This window comes from Chelonia mydas, chromosome 6, assembly GCF_015237465.2.
Source record: "Chelonia mydas isolate rCheMyd1 chromosome 6, rCheMyd1.pri.v2, whole genome shotgun sequence".
Lineage (NCBI taxonomy): Eukaryota > Metazoa > Chordata > Testudines > Cheloniidae > Chelonia > Chelonia mydas.
In genome coordinates, this window is record NC_051246.2 from 101428167 (window position 1) to 101440708 (window position 12542).

The 12542-nt window shown below is 39.6% G+C and overlaps 1 protein-coding gene across 1 annotated transcript in view; it reads left to right on the forward strand.

Annotated features, from left to right (window-relative positions):
• KCNK13 (potassium two pore domain channel subfamily K member 13) overlaps window positions 1-8645 on the forward strand; it is a 29331-nt gene extending 20686 nt beyond the window's left edge. Inside the window, exon 2 of the mRNA XM_043549549.1 lies at window positions 5719-8645. Within this exon, the coding sequence (XP_043405484.1) occupies window positions 5727-6611 (885 nt within the window). The 5' untranslated portion in view covers window positions 5719-5726 and the 3' untranslated portion in view covers window positions 6612-8645. The remainder of the gene's footprint in view (window positions 1-5718) is intronic.
• The last annotated feature ends 3897 nt before the right edge of the window (window positions 8646-12542 follow it).

Consider the following 12542-nt stretch of genomic DNA (forward strand, 5'->3'; position numbering starts at 1 on the left):
TCCTGACAGAAAATCAATTTTTTTTTCAGAAAATTTAAAATTTCAATTTTGCAGAAGATGCATTTTCTAGCAAAAAATCAATTCCACTGGAAAATTCCTGACCGGCTCTCTCTAAAAGCCAGATAGCAAACCTTGATATCAGATGAGGAAAAGGATAGGAAACAGATGGGTAAGACAGAAAGCCAAGGTGAAGAATATCCTCTAGACTGTTAAGAACAACAAGGGATCAGGTGTGTCAAAAGAAAAACAGATGGAAAGTGGTCTACACTTTTCATGGAACGAGAACCATAGGTGAAATCTTGGCCCTACTGACATCAGTAGCAAAGCCTCCTTTGATTTCAATGGGGCAAGAATTTCACACCATGCGTTGTGAGTGCTGATTCTTCCTGTATGTAACTTCCAAGAGGGAGAGGTGAGATGATAGCTTTGCACACTGAGCTCCTGCCCAGGACAGGGATACTTGATGGCATTATAATAACTTCATCCTGAAGTAGAGATTGTGAGGCTGTAACAATGACTTGTTACATCCAAATGGAAGATTGGAAGCAGCAGTTCAATATACATAACTATCTGCTTAAATCTGTGAAGTGAAAACAACGGGTCTGACTTAATGTTGATTTTCTTTTCCTTTTCACAACCAAACCCCTCTGTGGCTACCTGATTTTGATGTTATACAGTAATATTTACACTTGTGTTCTAATTACTCAAACTGGGTATTTGTGTATGGCTTGGTTTAATGACCTTAGCATTTAACTGGCCCCAGCAAGGTTTTGATGAAGACGAATGGAAATGCTTGCACTTCTGTTTGTACTAATTTTTCAGTTGCTTTAGATCCAGATTTAGCAGCAGAGTAGTATATTGATTTACACAGAGAAATCTATTTCTACCACCAAACAGGCCAGAGACTTCATTTATGTAGAAGTAAATCTCTGTCCCAAGAGAAAACAGGCTCTACAGAAAGGCGACAAGCCTGTGGAAGACACAGATTTTCTCTATCAGCAGATGGATTCTTCCTTCCACATATGGCAGATCCTTTTTCAAAAGATGCCTACAATATTGTCAGATCACAGATGCTTACTCTGTGTGAACTCTCAGCTCACGATACTTATTCCTAAACCTTGCTCTTACACAAATAGAAATTGAATTAAAGTGAGAAAACCTGTTGATACTACAATCTTTCTTCACTTTCACTGGAAACCTTTGTGTCGTGCATTTCTAGCAATATCAACAATACATAGCCATATCCAGGCAACTGTGGATTGAGGGAATAGAATATTCGTCAGTATCTTAAAAACATGTAATTCTCCCACCCCCAACCCAACTGATTTCCACTTGATTACACATAATTCTGTCTTCTGTAGTCTTTCTGTGCATTTTGTCCATCAATAAGTGGGTTTCAAGACATCTGTCACAAAACAACTTTCAAAGTAAAATGTATTAATCATTCGGATTTCAACATCCTCCACTCATATCGTAAAAATCTTCATCCATTATTACATGCAATGCTTTTTTTATTCTGCAATTCTCTTCCTTTTATTTCTGCCTCACATAAATATATTCTTTTCATGTATTGCCCACTGTTGTTATTTCCTCATATGGTTTCATTCTCTTCATTCCTTTCTCAGTCTGAGGCTTCACTTCTTGCTCTTTCACTACCACTCTAGCCTGCTGTTCTAGTTATTCATGTAGCTGTTTCCCTTCTCCTCTTGAATCACCCTTTTCAGTCTAAATTTGGACTGCTTGGTTTCTCCTGTCCACCTGAAATAGATCCCAGTCCAGTTCACTCAGGCTCCAACAAAAGTCCCTAATCTCAATCCAACTGAGATCCCTAATGTTCACTTTTGTGTCCACACTATTAACTACTCCAAGGTGAGGAACAGGAGAATGGTAATTATGTCTAATCATGTAACTTCTAGGACCACATTTTTCAAGCAAGTAGGCAGAAGTCTACTCACAAAATGAGAATGCATATTTGTGTGCCACATTGACCAATAACAACATTTTGAGATACATTTTCTGATGTATGTAGCTGAGTTGCACCTGCCAAAAAACATGTAGGTAAAGTGCGTGAATGATTAGATGCTTAGAATGTGAATGTGATGTTTAGAATGGATAATTACTGGCAGGTTCAAATCTGTATTCACACACCCGAAGAAGACAGCAAAAATAATGGGAAGGTCTATGTGCATGGCCAGCTACTTAAAGGCTGAAGTGAATCTTTAAGGGAGTAAGACCTCAAACTCTTTTTGTATCAGATCCAGGGACTTGCATGTTCAAGGAAATAGGAATACTTGAAAGCCCTCTATTTTTATGACTGTGCTCTCCATGGCCTAAGAAATCAACAACTAAAGGAGACACCGCTATCTGGTTGTGAACATATTTAGAAAATGTTTTCACTGCTGTTTCTAAATTTCCTTCATATTAAAGTATAAATCTTTCAAACAAATAGATGATTCCATTCTTCGGTGATACGCATGTGTAAACTCCAGTCTGTAGCTCTGATACATTATATGATCATGACTGTAGCAATGACTTCCTTCTCTAGTTCTGAAAAGTATGTTTTTCTTGGTACAAATATATATGGCCAGATTGTGTCTGACAGGAAGAGAAAATGCAAAAAGTCTTTCTGAAGTGGGACTGCTCCAGTGTTGCGCCAGAGCTGGTCCCAAGCTTGAAGCATCCATGCTGTATGAGGATGATCTATGATATCTAATGCCACAGAGAGGTCCAGAAGGATGAATATGGATCCCCTTCACTGGTCTATGGAGAGAAGGAAGTTAACCACGAGAGCAACAAGTGTTTCTATATCATATCATGGCCTGAAGCCTGGCTGAGAGGGATCCAGTGTTAGGGCTGGTCAAAAAAATTCTGTCAAAACTGTTTTTCAATAGAAAAGTAGGTTTTTGAAGAAACAAGTTTTTTGTTGTTTTTTTTTTCAGAAAAAGTGTGTGCTTTCCACAGAATTTTCAGTTTTCATTAAAAAACTGCCCCAAAACGGAAAAAGTTTAATCTGAAAATCAACATATTTATGCCACAAACTGAAATATTTTGATTCAGAAATGCTGCCAGAGTGCCTCATAGGAGCTGTAGTTCGGGTGCCTCATGTTCCCATTCTGCTCTGTGCACCAGGTTTCCTGGTAGGACTCCATCTCCTAAGATGTACTGCTTCCCTCCCCAACAAGAGAGCCTGAGGTGTATCATGGGAGATGTAGTCCAACCAGGGAGCCCAGCCCATAGAGGTGACTTGGGAGCATGAGGCACTGCAGCAGTATTTCAGTTGGCAGCTGAAAAAAATATATTTTTTTTGCCTAAAAGTAGAAATTTTCTGCTGCAGGAGGGAAAAAACATTTTCCAACCAGTTCTAGCCAGGATACCTGAAGCTGACAGATGGTGACAGAGGTTGCTGTTGCTAGGTTCTCAGTTAGCTTGCTTAGCAAAGGGAGATTAGACACTACATGGTCTTTTTGATTTCGTTCACAGGTACAATAGGTTCCCCACCTAGACCCTTTGAAGTTTTAGGGAGAATGTATATGAAAGCAGACGACAGGCAGCAATGTTGTTTAATTGGAAGAGGGAGTTTTGGTTTTAGAGCTTTTTCTAGCCGAGCAAAGAGATTGATTTTTGGCAAAGTGCTGCTGTGTTTGCAGAGTATACAAGCATGGGTACTTTTACCAAGACATAAGTTCTATTGATTTGCTCTTTAGTCACTGAATGATCGACACTACCCCTGACATCACACTAGAGAAAAAATGAGAGAAAAAGGAAGCAATTTCCCATCATACAGTATTTGCAGTGACCAGCTAGGCTGTTTGCATGACAATATGTTTAATTAGAATCATGCACTGAAGTCCATAGAGTGACACCAGGAATCAGTTTGGCCCAAAATATTTCTTCATGAATGGATCTACAAGCCATTTTGTAAACTGATTTAGCAGTGCGGCTAGAAGCCTACCATTTATTTTTTCCACAACCCCCAGAAGACAATATTGTTAGATTTAGATTAATATCTGTACTGTACAGTACTTTTAGGTTTTCCAATCTAGCACTACACGGAATTATCATTAGTTTCGATTAATACATTTTGAGATTTATAAGTAGAAAGGAAAAAAAAGCATTTTCTTTCTCCAGAAGGTCCAAATTGAGCCCACATTGGGAAAGAAAAAAGGACAAGGAACAGAGGCTGGGCTCACTGGCTTTCTGATTTAATGTCCTGTGTTTTCCATTATTTACAATTCATAATGGGTTTTCTGTCTTGACTGTTTGGGTGTCTTTATAGAACCTTTACTGCTCGGCTTGCACCTATGGAAATGTGCACTCAGATAGGAATTTTAAATGACAAGGGATATGAATTTTATGGGTTTGGGCTCAGGCTCTAGCTGCTATGTCAATGGCAAAACTCACGTTATTTTGAATGGGTATGGGATCAAGCCTCCAGCAGATGTTACGCCGCATGACTAACTCAACACAGTTTAGAATAATCTACCTTAACTACCTAGGGCCAGCCACAGGTTTTGCTGTGCCCTATGGGACTTATCCTGTGCAGGCCTCCTCTTCCTCTCCACTTGCAATTTGGTCTGCTGTGTATCTACAAATTTGACCCCCATGTCTTCCAGCCTGCTGTAGATGTAAAAACAGGGATGTTCCCAGCTCCCCACCCTCTATTTGTCTCTTCTGGGACAAGAGCAATGCACTTAGAAGTACTGAATACATTTCCCTTATATCCAATTCTCTAGTTCCTTTATTTCATGCAGTTAATATTCTGCACGTACAGACAGAGGAGAACAAATGCAGATGTGTGTCTTATTCAATGTGCTATTTTTTTGTTCTCTCAGCAAGACTGCTTTAACTTAATTGGACAGTTAATTAATCACTTGTTCAACTTCTCTAGACCCTGTTCAGACTACAGCAAACATATTCAACATGTATATTACCTCTAATGCCCATCATATTTAAGACAAATTTATTCATTTTGATTCTTTATAAACATCCTATTTAGGGCAATTTTGTCTTTTCAATAAATATTAGCCCCAAGCAAAAATGGGATTTTCAGACTGGAAAGAAAAAAAATCCATGTGGGAATATTTGCAAAGGTGCAAAACATATCTGAGTTGGAAAGCAACACAGAAGAAGACACGAAAGCAGGGCCGCTCCTGTAATGCTCCAGCACAGATGTGAACTGTGGAGCAGAGCCCGGGCAAGTGGGAAAGAAGGGAAAATCTGGTAATGAATCAACATAGGTCTGACCGTGAGGATTAATCCATTCATTGACTGTTGAAGTAAATGGGAATTATTTTATTGACTTCACTGGACTTTGATCAGGCCAATGAAGCAGAACAGAATGCAAGAAAAAGAGGTCAGCATAGTAATTCAGAAGATTAGCTCTGAAACAGGGAGCCGGGCACAGGGTTGTGGTAAAGTGCGCTCTGCAGCAGATAGCAGCTCAGATCCTCAGTTAAACAGCTCTTTCTTCAAATGTATTTGCTTTCATTTATTTCATTTCATTTCTAATTAGGGGGAAGTGCCCCTTTGCTTATTTTTAGCACTGGAATAATGTGGGTCATAAGCATGTAGAACTTGGAGAGAATTCCCAGCTACTCTTTCAAAGCTAATAGGAGCCATAGTGATTTCCTGCCGGTTGTTTTGGCTTGCATGTGGCAAAACCCTTGATGCTGTAACTAAGGGGTTATTTTTGCTCAACTCTTCTGTTTTTTCTTCCAGGGTTCGGCATGACTACCCCAGCCACCGTTGGAGGAAAAATTTTTCTGATATTTTATGGCCTTATAGGATGTGCAGGGACCATTTTATTCTTTAACCTGTTCCTGGAGCGCTTGATCACGGTCATAGCCTACATCATGAAATCCTGCCATGAGAGACAGCTGAGGAGAAAAGGGATCCTCCCTCATGACAGCCGACGGGGCTCAGGGAACTCTGAGGTGGACAGCTTGGCAGGGTGGAAGCCATCTGTGTACTATGTCATGCTCATTTTATGTGTAGCATCACTCATCATTTCCTGTTGTGCCTCTGCAATGTACACACCGATTGAAGGGTGGAGTTACGTTGACTCACTTTACTTTTGCTTTGTGGCCTTCAGCACTATTGGTTTTGGTGACCTGGTCAGTAGCCAAAATGCCCAGTATGAAAGCCAAGGCCTTTACCGATTTGGCAACTTTGTCTTCATATTCATGGGGGTTTGCTGTATTTATTCCTTATTTAATGTGATCTCGATTGTTATCAAACAGTCCATAAACTGGATATTAAAGAAGCTGGATTGCAGGTGCTGCCCCAGATGCCAAAGAAAATTCTTTAGGTCACGGAGGAATGTTGTGATGCCAGGGAATGTCCGGAGCCGGCGGAACATCTCCATTGAGACTGATGGGGTCAATGAGAGCGACACAGATGGACGCCGGCTATCTGGAGAGATGATCTCCATGAAAGACTTCTTAGCCTCCAACAAAGTGTCACTAGCTATCATGCAGAAACAGCTGTCAGAAACTGCCAATGGCTACCCAAGGCAGTTGAACTCTAGTTCTAAACATAATGGATTCTCTGGTGGGGTGGGAGCCCTAGCGATTATGAATAACAGGCTGGCAGAGACAAGTGTGGATAGGTAAAAAAAAAATCAAAACAATGGGAAATGCATCAACAAGTATAGAAATAACTAGGGAATGAATGTCATCAGAGAAGCGGAGCTAAATGAGCAGGACACCTTTTGTTAGAAGGTCTCTCACTTTTGGAGGAGGGTCTGTCAGTTAACATCTGTTGTTCTTTGCACTACTCAGATCTCTATCTTCCTTTCTCCCCTTCCATTTGCTCCCTAAACAGGTCACTGAAGGATAAATTTCAAACTAAATATAATGTAGCCCCAACACCAATTTTCTATGGCCTGTCTTTCCTGTATTTACGTTAAGGTCAGTTTCAGGAATAAGGAATGGATGGCCTTGGGAAACATCACCCTCCACAACACCGGACTGAAATTCTGTATCGAACTGATATTTAGTTCAAAGATGGTATTGGGGGTTTTGTTTGTTTTTTGTCCCATTCTTTTCAGACAAGCTACATTCAGAAACCAAAAGAGGAACCATTATAAGCGTTTCTCTGCACCATCTATACTCTTGCACTCCTAATTTCAGTGAATGAAAATCAAATAATTTCTCTCTAAATATAACTTCTCGGAACAGATTCCTGTTGTGAAACAGCTATTTCGGTAAAGCCAGATTCTGTTGTCAGATACAGTGGTATAAATCTGGAGTAATTTCATCAGAGTCAATAGAAGCGGCAAAGAGTCCTGCGGCACCTTATAGAGCATAAGCTTTCGTGGGTGAATACCCACTTCGTCAGATGCATGTCAGTAGAATCACTCTGCTGTTACACTGGTGTAACTGAAGTTGACCCTGAGAATGTAATTTAGTCTTCCCCTTAGAAGGACATTGTCAAAAATGATAGAGTCAAAATTAGACTTACTTTTGCTTTCTTATGTGCGTTTGCAAAGTACATTTAATACTTGCTAAGTTAACTTTTCCTCTAAAAATTGAATCAATGAAATTTTCTTAAAAAAAAAAAATATGGATAGACAGATCTCATGAGCAACCCTATAGTAACAAACAGGGACTGTTTCTCATACTGTGTGTACAGTGCCCCATCCTGATTGCAGTCAATGAGCACTGATGTAACATGAACATTTAATAAGAATGTTTACACAATGAACAGGTTTCATTGCAGAAACAGATTGCAACTTCAACATTCCAAGGCATTATTACAAGTAACCATTAGCACAAGAAATGTAAGAAATAATGAAAAACACTTTTGACAGTGTCCTTTTTTAACATTTGAGTAAGTATCATACTCCTATTTTCTGGCCTTTGGTGATGATAATGATAGGGTTTTGATTGAGAAAATGGAAAATTTATAACTCACCATTTTGCTAAATGAAAGAACCTGAGAGCTCATTTTGAACTGGCTGAAGACCTAAATGAGAACTGTATTAATGGTCAGAAAAACATGGAAACGGGAAATTAGATAAGTTAATGGATGTAGGGTGGCATTTTGCGTTAGGTAACAGTAGAAATAAGGGCTTAAATTAAAAGGATATTGCTAAGTAAAAATTCTAGGCCAAATTCTGCTTCCTTTACATCCATGCTATTAAAACCAGTGAGGGTATGTGGAAGTAAATGAGTGGAATTTGGTGACATAGGACCTGTTCTAGTGTCTATTGAAGTCAAGGGAATTGGATATAGGCTCATAGAGTTAAACAAAATCTTACTTGCGGTACCCATAATACCATTTAGATTATTACAGTTTAAATACATTTTAAATAGTCAATATACTTTTCACCATTTATGCAGTTTCTTTTTTTCATTTCATTTCATTTATGTGGAACAATGTAGGTGGACTGGTCTGTTCCATTTGTGTTAGGAATCCCTTTCTGGTTCTGGTTCTTCTGCCTCACCAATTGCTCTTGTGTCTGGATTCATAACACTGCAGGGGAATACTTACATACTTTAAATATAAACTGCATTAAAAATATTATGATGACATCTCATATAGGGTTTGTAATTCAACACTTTAAAAACAAAACCAACATGTTGGTTCTAAGTTACTGCACATCAGCACTGTGTATTTAACAATTACATTTTAAAGAATAGTAAGCTGTTTGTAGGATTCCACAGCTAAAGAGTCCTGATCCAAGGCCAAATCCTGCTCATCTTGCTTACACAAGTAGGAGCTCTGTTTGAAGATGGTGGGCCTGATTCTGATCTCACTCAGTTTTGGACAGTTGGCATCGCCATTGATTATAATGGGATCACTCCTTATTTGCGCAAATGTGAGATCAGAATCAGGCCCAGTGGTGCTACTTATGTGAGTAAGGCAAGCAGGATTTGACTTCTACGTTCTTAAAAACAGCAATGAGTTGCCATTGATGCATTTTGGAAGACAATACCCACCTCCGTTACATTGACGTGTTATTTTCTGAATTTCCTCTTCTGATCATTACTGCATGTTAAGATACTTGGATGTAAAGAAAATAGTTCTTCTATGTAGGCTGCCTCTATCTGGATTCTTTCACTGATGCCTCTGTTCAGTGCCTCTCATCACAGAATTCACCATCATGGAAGCAATTCTGATGTTGCAAACGATCAGAAATCATTTAAGGCTAGATCAGTGCTTCAGGTGCAGCCCTCAGAAGAGGCAAAGTCAGTGTGGCCCTTGAAAGGATGCAGCTTGCTTTTCCCCTTGTGCCTGGCCAGCTATTCTTGCCAGTGAGTGGGGCAGGGAGAAGCTCTTGCAACTCCCTATCTTGTCCATCCCCTCCCCACCCACTTGCTTATAGGTCAGACCATCTGGAAATCATACGTCTTGCTTGACACAAGAGCCAGACCCAAGAGCCAGTTAGGTCTTACTCTGCTGAGCAGTAAGATGGGGAAGAGGGGAGAATTTACTCCACTTATTTCCTTTCTCAACTGAGTAAAACAAGGGCACAATGTGACTGTAAATATATAGGCAAACAATTTATTATTTATTGAATGCCATTATTCCATTCGCTGGTCAGTGTTATGTAAACACAGAGGAAGGCAAGGTCTCTGCCTCAAGGAACTAACAATCTAAATGCAACATAGACAAGATAGGTTTGGATATAATGTGGTATCTAAATTAGAAAAGAAATAGCTTCTGTTTATAGATATACACGTCTTAGACAGCAATGATGGGAAAGGAAACAGAAAAAGAATATGAGTGTTATATGGTAGAGGAGACTGGTAAAGTATTACAATCTGTAGAGTTGGATAAGAGTATGGTGGTGGTTATTTAGCTCATAGAATATGGTGTATCCAAGTAGCAGATCACTAAACTGGCTGTTGGATTGTTTCCAATGTTCCCCAAGTATGTGACAATTGCTGTGTTTCTCTTTAGCTAAGGAATCTTATTCTGTGATACTTAGCCGCAGTTATTCATTGTCAAAAAGGAATCTTTACCACCCTTAAAAAAACAATGAGAAAATTTCATGGTGAAAGCAAGGCACAGTACATAGGAATGCCCATACTGGGTCAAATCAATGGTCCATCTTGCCCAGTATCCTGTCTTCCGACAGGGGCCAATGCCAGGTGCTCCAGAGGGAATAAACAGAACAGGCAGTCATCGAGTGATCCATCCTCTGTTGTCCACTCCCAGTTTCTGGCAGTGAGAGGGTAGGGACACTCAGAGCATGATGTAGCATTCCTGACCATCTTGGCCAATAGTCATTGATGGACCTATCCTCCATGAAGTTATCTCATTCTTTTTTGAACCCTGTTATAGTACAAGTTCCACAGGTTGATTGTGCGTTGTGTGAAGAACTATTTCCTTTTGTTTGTTTTAAACGTGCTGCCTATTAATTTCATTGGGTGACCCCTGGTTCTTGTGTTACATGAAGGAGCAAAGAATACTTTTTCTCCACACCATTCATGATTGTGTAGACTGCTATCATATCCCGCCCCTCTTAGTCACATCTTTGCCAAGCTGAAAAGCCTCAGGCTTTTTAATCTCTTCTCATATGGAAGCTGTTGCATACCCCTGATCATTTTTGTTGCCTTGCTCTGTACCTTTTCCAGTTCCAATCTATCTTTTTTTTGAGATAGGGCAACCAGAACTGCATGAAGTATTCAAAGTGTGGGCATGTCAAGTAATTTATATAGTGGCATTATTATATTTTCTGTCTTATTATCTATCCATTTTCTAATGGTTCCTAACATTTTGTTAGCTTATTTGACTGTCGCTGCACATTGAGTGGATGTTTTCAGAGAACTATCCACAAAGACTCCAAGATCTCTTTCTTGAGTGGTAACAGCTAATTTAGATTCCATCATTTTGTATGTATAGCTAGGATTATGTTTTCCAATGTGCATTACGTTGCATTTATCAACATTGAATTTCATCTGCAATTTTGTTGCCCAGTCACCCAGTCTTACCAGATCCTTTTGTAACTCTTTGCAATCTGCTTTGGACTTTACTATCTTGAGTAATTTTGTATCATCTGCAAATTTTGCCACCTCACTGTTTACCCATTGTTCCAGATCATTTATGAATATGTTGAACAGTGCTGGTCCCAGTACAAATCCCTAGTATTTACTTCTCTCCATTGTGAAAACTGACCATTTATTCCTACCGTTTGTCTCCTGTCTTTTAACCAGTTTCTGATCCATGAGAGGGCCTTCCCTCTTATCCCATGACTGCTTACTTTGCTTAAGAGCCTTTGGTGAGGGGCCTTGTCAAAGGTTTTCTGAAAGTCCAAGTACATTATATCCACACGATCACCCTTGTTCACACGTTTGTTGCCCTCTTCAAAGAATTCTAATAGATTGGTGAATCATGATTTCCCTTTACAAAAGCCATGTTGCCTCTTCCCCAACCAATCATTCAGTGTAGAGCCAGAAATAGGGTAGACCAGTGCTGCATAAGCTTTTTCATACACTGTAGCTCTGCCATTATATACCAATCCTGAATGTAACCTTCCTCTGCTATCTCAGGCACAGGCTTCTTATGAGCAGAGTTACCAGTTGCAATGAATTCTATAGTGAACATAAGAACGGCTATACTGAGTCAAACTAAAGGTCCATCTAACCCAGTATCCTGTCTTCCGACAGTGGCCAATGCCAGGTGCCACAGAAGGAATGAACAGAACAGGTAATCATCAAGTGATCCATCCCTGTCGCCTATTCCCATCAAACAGAGGGTAGAGACACCATCCCTGTCCATCCTGGCTAATAGCTATTGATGAACCTATCCTCCATGAATTTATCTAGTTCTTTTTTGAACCTTGTTATAGTCTTGGCCTTCACAACATCCTCTGGCAAGGAGTTCCACAGGTTGACTGTGAGTTGTGTGAAAAAAATACTTCCTTTTGTTTGTTTTAAACCTGCTGCCTATTAATTTCATTTGGTGATCCCTAGTTCTTGTGTTATGAGAAGGAGTAAATAACACTTCCTTATTTACTTTCTCCACACCAATCATGATTTCATAGACCTCAATCATATCCCCCCTTAGTCTTCTCTTTTCCAAGCTGAAAAATCCCAATCTTTTTAATTGCTCCTCATACAGCAGCCGTTCCATACTCCTAATAATTTTTGTTGCCCTTTTCTGTACCTATTCCAATATTGAGATGGGTGACCAGACCTGCACGCAGTATTCAAGATGTGGGCATACCATGGATTTAGATAGAGGCAATAAGATATTTTCTGTCTTGTGATCTATCCCTTTCTTAATGATTCCCAACATTCTGTTCACTTTTTTGACTGCCGCTGCACATTGAGTGGATGTTTTCCATCCACAATGACTCCAAGATCTCTTTCTTGAGTGGTAACAGCTATTTAGACAGCATCATTTTATACGTATAGTTGGGATTATTCTTTCCAATGTGCATTACTTTGCATTTATCAACATTGAATTTCATGTGCCATTTTGTTGCCCAATCACCCAGTTTTGAGAGATCCTTTTGTAGCTCTTTGCAATCTGCCTGGGACTTAACTATCTTGAGTAGTTTTGTATCATCTGCAAATTTTGCCACCTCACTG